The following is a 17,962-nucleotide window of genomic DNA, read 5'->3' on the forward strand; positions in this document are numbered from 1 at the left end:
GGATCTCACTTTGGGTAAATGATCATGCCCTGTGGCTTTGAGATCAGGACCTAAGATCAGGTCCAGATGTTCCTATGGCTCTCTGATGGACACCGAAGCACCAGCAGTGACATCCATCAAGGGAGTTTAGATTGTCACTGTCATTGGAAAGACCATTATCCAAAAGACAAACTCACCTCCCTTACTTTACCAAATGCAAAGAACACTAGGTCATCTTGTGGCTGAGATCAGGCCTCTTTTATATGCCTGTGCATTTAGAGAGATGCACCACACTGCTTGGTCCAGGCACAGAAGGATTATTAGAAATCTTTATTAACACTTAATTCTAAGTGAAATAATAGACCTTGTGACTCTAATATGTGCAGAAACATTCTTTTACATCTTCCTCAACAACTCCTTTTCAGTCTTCTCTTCATTGTGATCATTATCTCTTGCAATTCTTGCAATGTGACTGAAAGCTTCAAAGAAGTTTTGAGCTGAAGCTTTATAAACCTATCCTCCTCATTTATAGTACCTAGTTTCACAAACTATTACATTGCTGTGTTTGTTGAAGTGCATCACATTTGTTTCAATGTCATTGTTGTTTAATCATTTGTCTAACACAGAAAAATGACACAGAACCTGTGTATAATTCAACATACCGTACACAAGTTTAGCTATACTTTATTATCTGTACCATGGTGTTTGTGTCCCAGATAATTTTACAAAGCTGAAAAAGAGAGCCTAAGCTATATTGAGCTTGTAACCCTTGTATCTCAAAGTGTTACTGGAGACTACAAAACTCCAGTTAACTCTCACACATGGGAGTTGTTACAGCAGAACAAACCCATCCAGTCCCTACAGATGAGGATAGAGTATAAAAGGTGGTATTGTCTTTAGCACAGACCCATCCTATTGTAAGTCACTATTCATGACAAGGATTTTCAGGTATGTACTGTATGACAGCAGCAATCTTGATGAATTAGATTAGATTAAATCGGTTAACATACTGTACTGTAGGAAGTAAAGTCTAAAATTGTTCTCAGTATTTCATTTAAAAAAACGTTTAAGATTAGATTTACTGTTTCCTAACCAATCCTTTACTCTTGTAAAGACTTGTAAAGGCTGAATTGTGTTTGAACTAAAGTGGAATAAGGAACACTGCAGGTATTTACAGGATATGTTCTGTTTACTTTTTACATTGTTTGCATTGTAATGGTCTAGGATAACAATAAACACGTGGAGTTTTAAATCTCTGTTCAGGTCCAGGTTGTCACTGGGGAAATTCTCTCACCAATAATTAGTTATGAAATTTAACGTTGTGTTTATTGTTCCCATGTTAACAGTTCTTCTCCTTTAGACAGGGAATTCTCCTAATGAGGACAGAGCAGGACGTAAGCTAAGAAGGTATTCAGTTTTGATGTCTCAGTGCAAGGAGATATTAAAATATACGGTATGTGAATTTGAAGTATTTCAGCTTCAAATGTCCTATTAAAACACATTACATTGACATGACTTTTTGTTAATCAGACATTCTCTATAAAAAGTTTTTGTTTTAAAAAAAGTACGTATGTGAAGTGAAGAAAACACTTTAATAGGTTGACATAAAAAAAAATTACAGTGAAAGGAGTAGAATGTTTTATTATAGTACATTTACTATAGTTTTAATTAAAACTTCTAATGGTATAAAAAACAAAAAACAGTATATTCAGAAAACTTTCACAATTGGTTTCCTAGGTGACTTCAGAAAACCAAGAAGATACTTACTATGCAGAATTCAACCCCTGTGACAGTATTCCTTTTTAATTCTTATGTAGCTAAAGGCAACATTAGGTATTTATACTTCATGGTCACTCTCTTGATATATCTTTTGATTGTCTTTGTAAATACAGTTCTTATAACAACAATTGCTAGAGAAAGAAAACTCCATGAACCCATGTACATATTTATTTGTAACTTATCCCTGAATGGGGTATATGGTAGCACAGCATTTTATCCCAATATCTTAGCCAACCTCTTGTCAGAAACCCCCTCCATATCTAGAACTGGCTGCTTGACTCAGATATTTTTTATATTCACGTATGGATCATTTGAATATTCAGTTTTAGCCCTGATGGGCTATGATCGATATGTGTCCATATGTCATCCACTGATGTACAGCAGCATTATGACTCCATGTAAAATGATTCAGCTTTTAGTCTTTGTATATACATACCCCATTTGTATTAATTTGATACATCTCATTCTAACAATTCGGTTGCCTCTCTGTGGGTTTATAATAGAAAAAGTGTACTGTGATAACTGGTCAGTTGTCAGGCTGTCATGCTCAGATGTGTCTGTAAACAGTTCCTTTGGTTATGTCGTGACCGTTACTGTGATGTGTTTTCCATTCGCTGTCATCATCTACTCTTATGTCAGAATCCTGGCAGTGTGTCTGAAATCTACAAAGGAAGCTCGTGCTAAAGCTCTACAGACCTGTACCCCTCATTTACTGAGCTTCACAAACTACAGCGTCGCCACATTTTTTGAAATTCTTCAACATCGTTTTGACCTCAGTAATATGCCCCATGTGGTTCGTACTATGATGTCAATAAATTTTGTTCTGTTGCCTCCTCTTTTAAATCCCATCGTCTATGGAGTTAAATTGCAGGAGATAAGACGAAGGACCATGAAAATGTTCTTTGGAAAACACATAAATTCTGTTGGAGCATCTGTGGGCAAGAAGCAGAAAACCACTTTAGTACAGAAAAATGTATCCATAACTCTCTAGGTCATATTTGTTATTAGTTATTCATTCCTTAGTTATTCTGACTTCATATGTTGTCTTACTTTGAGCTGGGAAAATCTGTTCTGACCCTTTCTCTTAATGTACTGTCCTCTTTTGCTGTAATTAAATATGACAACACTTTATATATTTCATTGTATATATTTTTCTTTCTCCTTTTATTTTCAACATTAGTTCATTTAGTTAAACAGTTTCTTGATAGTTTTTATCTGTTCTTTGTTTCAAACAGAATATCTTGGAAATGCCTTGTCTTGTCTATATCTATGTTTTTCTATTCTAGTTTTAATCAACTTTTTTTTCTCATTCTTATCTTCCTGAACCTCATATCTGTCAGGATGTGGCCTTGCCTACACGTTACTGTACTTCAAGACTACAGAAATCAGTTTCGTATAACATACAAATCAATAAATAATCCATATCATGTTGTTGTGCTCAATACTGTATGTAGTGTTTTTTTTAGTGAAATTTGCCATTTTTGGTGGGGAGGGCTTTTAAATATGCATATCATAACAAAGGAAAATTATTTTTTCTTCTGAAATTCATTAGTAAAATGACTTAGAGAAGCACATTTAGTACATGTTCGCTGCTCAATTAAGTATCTGATGTGCATGATATACTGTGGGTCAGTTTTTAACTGTGGGGTTTTTACACACATGTAGATTAAGGGATTTACAATCATGTAAATGACACAATCATGGGATATGACATAAGTACATGTGTTGGTTTCTTTCACTATAACAGAGTGCAAGATAATCATATGTCATATAAGAGCAAACAAGCTTACCAGACCATAGACCACAAACTACCTCATATACATAACTACAGAGTCACAAAAATAAAAATATTAAAATGCAGATCAGTGTAAGGTTCAGGCTAGGGAAAATAATTTAGTTAGCACTTTTCTGAGGCTTTGATCTGTAAGATATTATTTCATGAGAAAGGTTATTTTTAAATTATTTAGGGACCGTAACTGTAAAATGAATTAATTAAATACATATAAAAACCAGGTCATGGCACCAGCTTGCTATGTAAGCAATTGACTGTGTAAAGATTTATGATAATCTCTCTCCTAATTTCATTTAACACTTAGTGTTACACAGCATATATGTATTTTATTCCCCACTTAATATGCAAATATGGACTGACCAGGCAACAAGCTTAGCAAGAGAGAAAAATATGTATCAATTGAAATAACACACAAATGCAACAGTCAACAATCACAACAATAAGGTATATTGATATTTCCAAGTTTGCGAGTCCGTAGCCCTGATTTATACAGACATTTTAAAAAAACTTAATTCTACCCCTGTAATCTAAACACAAGAAACACCTTAAAAGGCAAATAGGGAACCTCTGTCTTACTAAATAAAAGAATCATAGCTGTGATTAAATCCCTGTCAGATGTTAACAAATTGGGAATGTAAGTCCTTACTGTTACTCCCAGGGAGCCAGAACACATAGCTTCCATAGCAACCAGCCGCGTACACATGAGAAGTCAAACACCTCCCAATGACAACAGAACACGATCGGGGAAGCCGTCTTGCCCCCACTTCTTAAAGGGCAATTTCCTCATTAGCACCAGGTACAGTACGTATGCCCTACCTGTCCAGACTCTGTGTCGTGGAGCTTCCTACCGGTGTGTTGAAGTGCTCCTGGCATGAGCCAGCCATTCACGTCACGTCCTGTACTTGTCCTGAGCCCATCTGAATCTTTGATTCTGATTCAGAGCCAGAACTTGCTACATGTACCGTGGATGGTGTCACCTACCTAATATGCTTGGCTCCGCAGCTCCATGTTCTGTTCTGCAGGCCTGCACTGCGCAGCTCCCCTGTTCTGTTCTGCAGGCCTGCACTGCACAACTCCCCTGTTCTGTTCTGCGGGCCTGCACTGCGCAGCTCGTCTGTTTTGTTCTGCGGTCTGCACTGCACAGCTCCCCTGTTCTGCTCTGCGGGAATGCACTGCGCAGCTCCTCTGTTCTGTTCTGCAGGCCTGCACTGCGCAGCTCCCCTGTTCTGCTCTGCGGGAATGCACTGCGCAGCTCCCCTGTTCTGCTCTGCGGGCCTGCACTGCGCAGCTCCTCTGTTCTGTTCTGCAGGCCTGCACTGTGCAGCTCCCCTGTTCTGTTCTGCGGTCTGCACTGCGCAGCTCCCCTGTTCTGCTCTGCGAGCCTGCACTGCGCAGCTCCTCTGTTCTGTTCTGCGAGCCTGCACTGCGCAGCTCCTCTGTTCTGTTCTGCAGGCCTGCACTGCGCAGCTCCCCTGTTCTGCTCTGCGGGCCTGCACTGCGCAGCTCCCCTGTTCTGTTCTGCAGGTCTGTACTGCGCAGCTCCACCTGTTCTGTTCTGCAGGCCTGCACTGCGCAGCTCCTCTGTTCTGTTCTGCAGGCCTGCACTGCGCAGCTCCCCTGTTCTGCTCTGTGGGCCTGCACGGCGCAGCTCCCCTGTTCTGTTCTGCAGGTCTGTACTGCGCAGCTCCCCTGTTCTGTTCTGCAGGCCTGCACTGCGCAGCTCCTCTGTTCTGTTCTGCAGGCCTGCACTGTGCAGCTCCCCTGTTCTGTTCTGCGGTCTGCACTGCGCAGCTCGTCTGTTCTGTTCTGCAGGCCTGCACTGCGCAGCTCCTCTGTTCTGTTCTGCGAGCCTGCACTGCGCAGCTCCTCTGTTCTGTTCTGCGGTCTGCACTGCGCAGCTCCCCTGTTCTGCTCTGTGGGCCAGCATTGAGCAGCTCTTCTGTTCTGTTCTGCAGGCCTGCACTGAGCAGCTCCCCTGTTCTGTTCTGCAGGCCTGCACTGAGCAGCTCCCCTGTTCTGTTCTGCGGTCTGCACTGCGCAGCTCCTCTGTTCTGTTCTGTGGTCTGCACTGCGCAGCTCCTCTGTTCTGTTCTGCGGTCTGCACTGCGCAGCTCTCCTGTTCTGCTCAGTGGGCCTGCACTGAGCAGCTCTTCTGTTCTGCTTTGTGGGCCTGAACGGCACAGCTCCCCTGTTCTGTTCTGCAGGTCTGTACTGCGCAGCTCTCCTGTTCTGCTCTGCGGGCCTGCACTGAGCAGCTCGTCTGTTCTGCTCTGTGGGCCTGCACTGCACAGCTCCCCTGTTCTGATCTGCTCAGCTGTGTTGTACCTATTCTGTCAGCCTTCTGTCTGCATAGCCAGGTCATCTGCTGTTATACCAGTCAGCCTGGCACACACTGTACCCAGCTCTCACCTGTCTGCTTGCCTTCACCAGACCAAGCCTGTTTTTACAGACAAGATCGCATCATAACACCTACTGTACTCTAAGCAGTGCATCAGTAATAAAGGAATAAGGTAATAAATTGGAGCTCCCTCAATTAAATAACAGGATGTACCTTAATAATGAGTCTCAGAGTCTGGACAGATTCTATTTTCCAGTGTATTTTGAAGGAAACTCTCTCACAGTGGTTTATTATAATGATAATGGTTACTTCCTTGGATGGCATGGTGGCGCCGTGATGAGCATTGTTCCACCTGGACCTTGTTGGGTAAAAGTGCACCTAACGAGCTTTCGAGTGATTGGCAAGTTGCAATGACTCACTGCACAAGCTGTATTACTGGTCGGAGGGTTTAAAATAAATTGCCAACTTTTTGTGAAAATACATAAACTATAACTATAGCATTCTCATTTCAGAAAATGTTGTGTTTCTTTTTTCCATAGTAAACATCATCCTTACTGAGAAGTTATAAGATTTTATATATTTATGTAAGCCCTTTGGGAGAAAATGTCACATTACCACACGTCACCTAAAATTATTATGACCATCTTTGCACTTTCTATGGACCATTGAACCAGCTGACATGGGAAGCTCAAACTGTTACAGTCCATGAAACAATATTCGAGAAAACATTGGCAAAGGCATTTTGGGGTATTTCCAGAACAGAATGTGTTCCTTAGTGTTCCTGACGCTTGCACCAACACACACGTTGGCTAAAACAAAGCTACAGTCTGCGTAACACACATCAGTTCTCCGTGCTCAGTGTCCTATATCAGGTCTGTCAATGACAAACGTTCATCTGTCAATAAAGTCTTCTAACTTTACCAGTCTTCCCATGTCTTGGATATTTTCTAATGGAGAATTTTATCTGTCAAGGAACCACATCCTATATAAAAGAACTGTTAGCACTGAACAGTGCAGGCTGGTCATTTTCATGTAGATGGTCAGTTGAAGTCATTCTGTCAATGGAGAGGTTATTGCTACCTGAAAGTCCTCATTCTGTTACCACCTCAGTTTAAGTTTAATTACAAAGATAGTCCTGGGCCTGTCTCACGACCCTTTGCCTTCCAAAATGTAGCCAACAGTTTACAAAGCTGGTTTCTCTTAAAACCATAAACTCACTCAGCTCACTTTTATTAATAAAAAATAGAATAAGAAACTATAGTTCCTTATATATCTATAATATCTTTCAGTCTCTAGGATCCCAGAGAGCTTTAAAGTCACCACTGAGGTAAAGAACCCACATTTTGGCCACAAGATGGAATAAAAACCATCTGAAGAACAGGATCCCAGACAAGCTCTACAGACAGAAGGAAGGGTTCAGGTTCAGACTCAGGTCTATGAGGTCCAGGTGAGATTGCAAACCAGAGCTATTGCATGTGGAATTCAGTCACACCTGCCAAGTGTGTCTCATGTTTTTCATGTATAAAGATTGTTTAGAAGAGAGAGTCAGTCTATAGAGAATTTCAATCGAATAAGTTTGGCCAAGTCTGAGAAATAAGAGAAGTGATTCAGAAGAAGAGGCCTGATCACCTTCAACACTTATTAGACTGAAGAACACCATAAGTCCAGTCACCAGAAAAAAAAGGTAGTTCACTAAAACTCTTTCACCATAGACTGCTGATCTCAGGAGGATGTCCGAATACAATATCATTCTTTTAAGACATGAGAAATACGGTGTATGTAAAAGACAAAAAATTAGAATACTTTAATGATTCAAGGTAATACTTATCCATTTATTCATCAATCATGTACAAGTATTATGTACATTCATAAAATGGTTTTCATTACTTTGGTACGAATAAGTTAATATCTTTGACACATTTTTATTGTCTCTTGTTTTCTTGATTTATTTAGTCCTTCAGGAGTTTTTTCTCTTTTATTTTATTACTTCAGGCAGGTATCACAACAGCTTCACAACAGATCCCACTGCTGTTGCCTTGTTGCTATTGGTGATCAGGAATGATTTAAGAATTATTCTTATCTCATATCATTATAACAGAGCATGAGCCTGAAATCTTTTGGGATGTTTCTAAGATCATGAACGATAAGCCTCACTTTAAAAGCAGAAGATAAGGCTGAGATGCTGTGCCGTCCTGACAGCTGACAGGAAATGAAAGGGTGATCGAGACAGGAGTCACTGTAGTCACTGCCTATAATCAGGTAAAACATGTGCTTACAGAAAGTATTGAATTTACTGTATATTACAGTAAGACAGATTAATAGCTCTGAACTGAATCAATACAGCAACGCTTTATTCTTTTTAATGTCATTTTATATTAAATTTGTTGTATCTAGCTTTTTACTTTAGACATTATGATTCAAAACAATGAGAAAATAGTCATATTAAAGTTGTGGATTTTTTTTGATGGTTCATTTTGCTCACAAGCATGTCAGATTTGACATGTAATTCCAGTGTGAGAAATATTTTTCTTAATGTATTTGGGAAACGTGTTGTATGAAAACTAGACATGCTCCACTGCCATGGCAATAAATGAACTCAATAACTGTGTCATACAAGAAATAACCGTTAGAGCACCTTTACCTTTATGAAGATTTTATGTTAGATGAAGTGTTCTTGATAAATTCTGAAGTAATATGTACTGAATGGCATGTATAAAAGCTATTGTGTTTGGGGCACACAGAAATATAAAAATAAAACTATCTGAAAACCACTTTCACACTAAATAAGGAGAAGGTGTACAGGGTAAATAAACACAAATTAATTTAATGAAAACTATCACATTACACATACAGTACTACAATAGCAAACTTTTATAACGTTTATTTTATATAATGTTTACATTTAATATTAATGTTGCTTTTGAATAAAATGCAATGAGATATTTGTGGTATTTTATATGTTCTTCTTTATTTCTAGACTTAATCAGGAAGAAATTTCAATTGCCATTAATGGACAACCTATCTTATTATCCAATGTTAAGACTCTCAGGACTGAACACTACAAGAACAAATAAATATATATTTTTTTCTTTCACTTTGTTGGTCTATCTTTCTATCACTTTTGTTAATTTGACACTTATTGTGACCATCCTTCTGGAGAAATCTCTACATCAACCATTGTATATCTTTGTTTGCAATTTATGTGTTAATGGACTGTATGGAACTGCTGGTTTCTATCCAAAACTGTTGGCTGACTTTCTCTCGGACTCTCATGTGATCTCATACAGTGGATGCTTGATTCAAGTCTTTGTGATTTACTCCTCTCGTTTATGTGAAATAGCTAACATAACTGTAATGGCTTATGACCGTTATGTAGCAATATGTAGGCCTTTACAATATAATTCAGTTATGACTCCTCTTCTAATAAGTAAATTAATTCCTTTTGCTTGGATTTATCCTTCTTTTTCAATGATATTATCCATTTTGTTGACTGTCAGGCTACCTTTATGTGGAAATCGCATTGAAAAACTTTACTGTGAAAATTGGTCAGTGGTGAAACTGTCCTGCATACCATCTACATATAGTCTTGTGTATGGATATATTCAGATTCCAATGTTTTTTGCACCTGTGATTTATGTCTTTTATTCCTATGGACAGATAATTGTTGCCTGCAGAAGATCTCAGAAGAACCAAATTAAATTTATGAACACCTGTCTGCCACACCTTCTAACCTTTACCAACTTCATCATTGCCTTGCTCTTTGATGCACTGCACAGTAGATATGGCACAAGTGACATGCCCCTGTCTCTTCGTAACGTTATGTCACTAGAATTTCTAATCATCCCTCCTCTTTTCAATCCCATCATTTATGGTTTAAAATTACACCAGATCAGGAGAAGAGTTTACAACATATTTAGGTGTCACAAAATTGCTCAGAGCTAGTGTATAGTAAATAGCTGCCAAAAGAAAATTCAAGAGTCAAGAATATTGGATATTGATGTTTACATTATAAAACATTTCATATTATCTGAACAAGATAAATCGACAAGATAAAAAAAATTAGAGGTGAGAGGCCTTCACAAAAGGTAAGAATATTTTTCATAACATTACTTTCTTTGAAAAATGGACTTGATATTTTTTTTCACACACCCCCAGTGTGAAATCCGCTGCTGGAATGTAAGAAAGGTTACAAATGAATGGAGGCTATTTGTTCCACTTAACCAAATGTATATAAGTTTACCATCATATTTTATATGAAATTGAAAAAGTGACATTAACAAACATGTAGCTTAAACATTTTCCATTAATAAAAATGTGTTGTTGTATTTATTTGGGACTTCATCTGTCTGTTTGGGAGCAGAACTGGATTAAATTACCCCTTTCCCCATTTACATGCATTGTTTTATTTAATTTTTTAACATTGTTTTTATTACTTTATTGAATTACACGTATTACATGTACAGTACACAACAATTATAAACAAGCATATGTAAAATATAAAACAAGACCAAATGTTGAGATAGAATGATTTAAAATAAATTTGAGCTTGTAAACTTAGCATAAAATAGCATAGTCAAGACAACCAACATGTGTTTAACTAAACTACTCATATTAGTCATGGGAGTAGAGGTTGACACAAATGTAACAGATTTTCCTCATACTTTCTCAATACATTAGATTTTGTTTGTCAAGGTACTTTTACCCAGTTGAAAATATAAGGTGATTTCTCTCAACCACATTATGCATTATACTATATTATACCACATTTTGCAATATACTACTTTTACAGTGTAAAGATCAGATTAATTCCCACAGGGCAAAAGATGTATAATATACGTCTATTAAACGCATACCTTAGACGTCTAAATGTGGTCTGCAATTCGTCTAGAATGAAATTCTAATATACGTCTATTGTTATACATCAATTATACATCTATGATTAGATGTTCATTATACGGATAAATTTAGAGGACTATTATACTTATATGGTAAGAGTTCCGGATTACTTTAGAAGACTATTATACGTATATGGTTAGAGGTATATTATACGGATAACTTTAGAGGTCTGTTATACATATATGGTTAGAGGTCTATTATACAGATAACTTTAGAGGTCTATTATAAATCAAAGATAGGTTTTACAGGTGTAGAAACTAGTAAATCAACCCAATGATTTGGTTTAGAAATTTATTCTGAAAAAACACATTCACACCTGAAAAATATGTATTTTCTGAGGGGGGGTGATTAATTTATTATATTTATTACTATATTTATTATACACGTGTAAATTAATTACTGCAAAAATAATTTACTTCATACACTGTGCAGAGTGCCGTATACTCCTAGTTGCGGCACACATGATACATACAGTAAAAAGCCTCAGGCACTGTGTTAGATGTGTTTTCGACGTTATATATGCGTTTATTAATGTCGTCGATTTTACGGTTGCAATTCGACGTTGATTATACGTCGCGGCGACGTATATATACGTATAGCCGTATTTTTGCCGTGAATATACAATGCCGAATCAATGCCCATTGGGTTGGAGAAAGCAATGATGCTTGGAATGGTCAGTGGAACAAGAAGACGAGGCCGTCAAAGAACGCGGTGGCTCCACGCCATCAAGACGGACACTGGCTTAGGCACAGAACAGCTGAAAGGGAAAGTCCAAGACAGAAAAGTGTGGCGAGAGATGGCCTATAGAATCGCTGAGAGTTGGATCCGACTGACCGGATAACATCATCATCATCATCACGTTTACAATGTACCATTATTAACAGCAATTGATGCCATTTAAGTAACTCTTATACTGGTCAGCATCAATTCACTCCCCAAATAAGTTTCTATGTTCATTCGAGGCATAATCTTCACAGCCATATTAAGTGGTGTAATTGCATTTTGTTTCCATCATTTGTTCTATTCACGCTGTAACCTGATATCTCTTCATGCTGCTGTAGTAAAGGTTTCTAAAGGTTTCTAAAGGATTTCTGAGGGATTTGTAAGGTACAGCATGGTGTCGTCCGCAGACAAGGAAATGGCTTGATCTAAAGTCCCCACTTCTACTCCCAGTATTAATGGATGAGAACTAATTGCAATGGCCAGTGGCTCAACTGCCAATGCAAACAACAGTGGAGAAAGGAGCTACCCCTGCCTTGTCCTTCATCTCTGACAAACTAATGAAGGCAACTCAGAGTTTGCTTAAATGGCAGCTAGAGGATATTGGTGTAAAATATGAATATGGTGTAAAAAATAATTTTCTCTAGGACAGTAAGTCCATTCAACACGTTCGAAGGCCGTCTAATAATGTAATGATGTCAGTACTTGTCCGTAGACATGTTTGGCGCCATGTAAGAACTCCATATTGTCTGGCAACGTTGGCACATGACATGCCTGCCTGTAGCATGTCAATGGCCCTCTCCCTTACTTCTGGTGACATTCGGGGCATTATGGAACTGCCTAAGTATGGCCTTTTTCTTGCAGTGAAGCTTTGAACTACAGCCTTTTTAAAGGTGACCTGATCAGGCATTGTTCCTCCCTGATATCTGTAATGAATTCATATAGTGGAAAGTCCAAACCACAAAAGGAAATATTGAGGAGCCCCTGATATCAGAAGGCATACTGCAGATGATGAAATTTTGTAGGTAATTGTATCTTTTATAGCAAAGAAAATTGAGTTGCATCTTCTGCATTTCTTCAGATAACTTGTGATATCTCACTAAATATGTTGTAATTGTATTGCCATTTAAAAACATCATTTAATAATATGAATATTATGTTTTTTACAATTTACTTATATGCTGCACTGCACCACTGCCTTCTTGTCAGAATAATATTCTTATAGGGCATAGCGGTGGCTAAGGATCTGCGCCTGTGACTGGAAGGTTACTGGTTCAAATCCCACAGCCAGCAGAGGAATCCTACTCTGTTGGGCCCCTGAGCAAGGCCCTTCACCCCAACTGCTCCAGGGGCGCCGTATAGATGGCTGACCCTGTGCTCTGACCCCCAGCTTCTCTCCCCGTCTGTGTCTCATGGAGAGCAAGCTGGGGTATGCAAAAAGACAAATTCCTAATGCAAGAAATTGTATAGGGATAATAAAGCAATGTATTATTATTATTATTATTATTATTATTATTATTATTATTATTATTATTATTATCATAAAAAGTCTGTTCTTTAGATCCTTAAGTCTCTCAAAACATACAGGGAAAACTGAACCATCTGAAGGAAAAAAACACTTGAACACTGCAAGGACACAAAAGTCCAAACAGAGAACCCCCAGTCCCAAAAAAGAGTTGTGTAGCAGCAGCACTCCCACACCTCCCCATCACCTTCATTTAATAGATCTAACAGCCAACTAACATGTGAGCCCAGCACATTTATTCATTCTGCTTTTAAAATGTGAAAAGATTGAAATCCTGCATTTTGGGGTCTCCTCCTGAAACTACTGCATCTTCTAAAATGACCTGTGGCCTTTGTTTGCTGTGTCTGTATCATCGATTGCAGACTGCTAATGCTGTAGCACATGCCTTTCTCCCTTTGACATTGAGCTTAATATCAAAGGCATAGATGGGCAGGGCCCATAAAATCACTGACTTCTTGATAGTACAATGTATAAAAAGAGATTCATATAGCATGGGAAGGAAAAAGTGTACTGTATTCCTGTATCGCAGCTCTTTTATTCATTCTACTTTAAACTGTTTGAAGTCCTGCACTTCAGAATTCCCTTCTGAACTTACTGCAAAATGTCTACATCTGTCATTGGACATTTTCTTACTGTGTCTAATTGCTTGATTGTAAACTGCGAAGGCCATGCCTGGCCATTAAGTTGATACATTACCAATGAGCTCAATGTCAAAGGAAATAAAAGATTCCTGTGGTGTATTTTCTGTCTTGTTTATACTTCTCACTGTCACAATGAGTCACTTTGTCTGTGTTTTCATTAATAAGATACAGACAAAGGCTTAAAGCAGGCAGCAATTGTGTAATACCCAGTACATTAGAGTAGAAAGTGTTCAAATATTCCCCTCCCAGGACACCAGAGTATAAAACTGAGAAGAAGGTGCAACTTGTTATTGCAGCAGATCCACTGTGAGCAACAGCTCATGGAAGATTTTTAAGGTATGTAACCGAGATACCTTATTAGTGGAGATAATAATAAGGAATAGAAATAATAATAAGGTTAGGAAATAAAATCATCTTATTGATAAATGAATAATGAAAATGATTAAATATATCCAAATAATGTTGTTTTTAATATATTGCATACAGTAAAAGCTTCATATTTATAACAGAGTAGCTATTTGTCTGGGTGCATAGATTAATATCAATGTGTGAAAAGGCAAGCTGTTAAAGATTTGGCATCTTTTTTTCCATATCACACGTAAAGTTTTGTTTTAAAGTTAAATAGTGCCATGTTAAATAGTAGTAATGTTGAAGCATATACTGTATAAAGGTAGTCAAAGGTAGGTCTTCGGAAGCCACTATACAGCAGCTCATATACAGAATGTCACCCTGTCTCATGCATTTGTAAATACATTGAACACATGCTTATTTAATTAAGTGAAGAGTGAATAGGAGTGGTCCTTGAGATCTATGGGATTTTGATATTTTAATTTTTAATCATCTCTAAATTATACATCACAAATCTCAATTTCTCTCCTAGTATACAAACCAAATTTCATGATAAAATTCTATGACTAAATTTCAGGGTAAAGTACTGTATAACACCTGCAGGAATCTGACTCTCCAGGTCTCACGGGATGCCATTACCTTAGTTGTTGTGTTAGAAACAGGACTTTAGCTTCTAAGATGTAATGTATGATCTCACACATTTTTGTTTCTTATTTCTAGGTGTCTTTTGAACAATCGGATTGGAAGGACAATTACAATGCAAAACTCATCCTACGTGACAATTTTATATCTAACCGCATATGATACTAATGGTAATATAAGATATTTGTATTTCACAGGTACTTTATTTGTTTTTCTTTTCATACTCTTTGGAAATGTAATTATTATAACAGTAATTACAAGGGAAAGAAAGCTCCATGAACCTATGTACATATTTATTTGTAACCTGACCCTGAATGGTGTGTACGGAAGCACAGCATTTTATCCTCATTGTTTATCCAACCTTCTGTCAGAAACTCCCTCCATATCTAGAGCTGGCTGCTTGATTCAGGTATATTGCCTACACACATATGGAGGATTTGAATATTCAATTTTGGCTCTGATGGCGTATGACCGATATGTGTCCATATGCTATCCATTGATGTATAACAGCATTATGACCCCATTAAAAGTTACTCAGCTGTTAGTCTTTGTATATATGTACCCAGCTTGTATTATGTTTATACATCTAATTCTAACTATTCGTTTACCTCTCTGTGGGTTTATAATAGATAATGTATACTGTGATAACTGGTCAGTTGTGAGGCTGTCATGCTCAGATGTGTCTGTTAATAATATATTTGGTTTCTTTGTTACAAGTCTTTTGATGGGTGTTCCATTGACTGTGATCATTTACTCTTATGTCAGAATCCTGGCAGTGTGCATGAAATCTACAAAGGAAGCTCGTGCTAAAGCTCTACAGACCTGCACCCCTCATTTACTGAGTTTCACAAATTACAGCATCGCCACATTTTTTGAAGTTCTTCATTTACGTTTTGACCTTAGCAATATGCCCCAAGTAGTACGGATTTTGTTGTCAATGGATTGCATTTTACTTCCTCCTCTTTTAAATCCCGTCATCTATGGAGTTAAATTGCAGGAGATAAGAAAAAGGACAATGAAAATGTTCTTTGGAAGAAAAACTACTTTTGTTTAAGTGTTTTGAGACACAAGGTGACAATAACTTGTCTTCCACATGTAAAGTAAAACAAATTCAAACAGCAGTTGGTAATTGAACAACTTAGCTATTCTGATTTTACACATGGAGTGAGATTAAGAAATCAGTACTGAAACTCATTAATTAATTGTCATGTTTTTTTGTAACCATGTGTTAATCAAATGAAAAATTAAATTATGCATAATGTATGTTTACATTTCTCTGAATTTTCAGATGAACAAAGTCTACAGGTTCCATTTCAAAAGGAGATTTTCTTTTTTCAATTGTGAATTAACAAACTCCTCCATGCTGGAATATTATAGGAACAGGTAAAGATTTATTCAATGCTTAAAAGAAAAGAGACACAACATTTCAGCGGTGCAGTGTTCTTCAGTGGCATTTTGGGTGGTGTCATTCAAGGTGGTGGAATATTATAGTTTCATATAATAGTGTCTTTCACTATAATAGAGCCATCACTGATTGATGACTTCTGTAAGAGGAAACAAGCTTTTCAGACTAAAATCAATTCAACCAAAATCAATCAATCAAGACCATCAATTTCCCTTTGGGATCAATAAAGTCTTATCTATCTAAAAATACTCCTTATGTACAGCAATACTAGTTTAGAAAAAGCAGAAACTAATTGCTGCAAGACTGCATTTTAGTCTTCTTCATACAGCCGAAATGTTGTGTTTTCTCTCTTCTCTTTTCAGCATGGAATAAACCTATTTCTTGTTCCTTATTAGTCTAAGGGCTGAGTTGTCTGACAACAGATCAGGGCTCTAAGGACGAAAAGGTGTATAGGTTATTCTATTTTGACACAATGTATGCAAACCCATTTCTCATCAACTTAAAATTTCTGCTCATATTCAGTTGGAAAAACGTGTTAAAAAGTCGTAATGCAAACAGTGCCCAATATTTTTTGTCATATCACTAATGAAATAACGTAAAAACAGTAACATCAAATAGATTTACAGATCTGTAATGTTTTATGCATATATATTATTCATAGTGGCTTTAAAACATATGTTATTTAAAAGCAATAAACAAAACATAGTTTTGAAGGACTTATGGCCATGACCTTATATACTGTAATTACCTGAATGTATGCTGTAACCTTGGCACTGTGTGGCATTGACGGTTCAGTGGAAGAATTCTGGGCATTGCCATGCAAAATGCCTGAGTTCAATTTCTGGCATCTGCTGAGCCCCTTGGGAATCATGCTTCTCTAATAATAACATTTAATTTGTATACCATATTGACATTATTATTACATTTTTATATCACAGTGCGTTAAATGTTTAATGAATATTAAATATAAAAGTAGAGCTGTTTCACAAAAAAATTACTCAGCTACAGTAGATATTTAAAAAATAGCTTATTATTCTAGCTTGTTGTGAATTTAACACAAACTGTAGTGGCCTTAATAACATACAGTGCCTTGCGAAAGTATTCGGCCCCCTTGAACTTTTCAACCTTTTGCCACATTTCAGGCTTCAAACATAAAGATATAAATTTTTTATTTTATGTGAAGAATCACCAACAAGTGGGACACAATTGTGAAGTGGAACGAAATTTATTGGATTTTTGAAACTTTTTTAACTAATAAAAAAATGAAAAGTGGGGCGTGCAAAATTATTCGTCCCCCTTGCGTTAATACTTTGTAGAGCCACCTTTTGCTGCGATTACAGCTGCAAGTCGCTTGGGGTATGTCTCTATCAGTTTTGCACATCGAGAGACTGAAATTCTTGCCCATTCTTCCTCGCAAAACAGCTCGAGCTCAGTGAGGTTGGATGGAGAGCGTTTGTGATCAGCAGTTTTCAGCTCTTTCCACAGATTCTCGATTGGATTCAGGTCTGGACTTTGACTTGGCCATTCAAACACCTGGATACGTTTATTTGTGAACCATTCCTTTGTAGATTTTGCTGTATGTTTGGGATCATTGTCTTGTTGGAAGATAAATCTCCGTCCCAGTTTCAGATCTTTTGCAGACTCCAACAGGTTTTCATCCAGAATGGTCCTGTATTTGGCTGCATCCATCATCCCCTCAATTTTAACCATCTTCCCTGTCCCTGCTGAAGAAAAGCAGGCCCAAACCATGATGCTGCCACCACCATGTTTGACAGTGGGGATGGTGTGTTGAGGGTGATGAGCTGTGTTGCTTTTACGCCAAACATATCGTTTTGCATTGTGGCCAAAAAGTTCGATTTTGGTTTCATCTGACCAGAGCACCTTCTTCCACATGTTT

General features: G+C 37.5%; 3 protein-coding genes across 3 annotated transcripts; all 3 read left to right on the forward strand.

The window, feature by feature from the left end:
• Positions 1-1,674: 1,674 nt before the first annotated feature.
• On the forward strand, positions 1,675-2,828 carry LOC138239106 (olfactory receptor 52E8-like). Its single transcript, XM_069189740.1, has one exon. It carries the CDS (start codon positions 1,748-1,750, stop codon positions 2,747-2,749), a length of 1,002 nt encoding a protein of 333 aa, XP_069045841.1. The 5' UTR covers positions 1,675-1,747; the 3' UTR covers positions 2,750-2,828.
• A 6,093-nt stretch (positions 2,829-8,921) lies between these two features.
• LOC107076683 (olfactory receptor 52E8-like) lies at positions 8,922-10,046 on the forward strand. The gene has a single exon (XM_069190789.1). The coding sequence runs from the start codon at positions 8,922-8,924 to the stop codon at positions 9,828-9,830; it is 909 nt and encodes a 302-aa protein (XP_069046890.1). The 3' UTR covers positions 9,831-10,046.
• A 3,925-nt stretch (positions 10,047-13,971) lies between these two features.
• LOC102685106 (olfactory receptor 52A5-like) lies at positions 13,972-15,714 on the forward strand. Its single transcript, XM_069190790.1, has 3 exons — positions 13,972-14,006; positions 14,739-15,200; positions 15,426-15,714. The coding sequence occupies exons 2-3, from the start codon at positions 14,776-14,778 to the stop codon at positions 15,712-15,714; spliced, it is 714 nt and encodes a 237-aa protein (XP_069046891.1). The 5' UTR covers positions 13,972-14,006; positions 14,739-14,775.
• Positions 15,715-17,962: the final 2,248 nt, after the last annotated feature.

The sequence above is a fragment of the Lepisosteus oculatus genome, chromosome 5 (assembly GCF_040954835.1).
Source record: "Lepisosteus oculatus isolate fLepOcu1 chromosome 5, fLepOcu1.hap2, whole genome shotgun sequence".
NCBI lineage: Eukaryota > Metazoa > Chordata > Actinopteri > Semionotiformes > Lepisosteidae > Lepisosteus > Lepisosteus oculatus.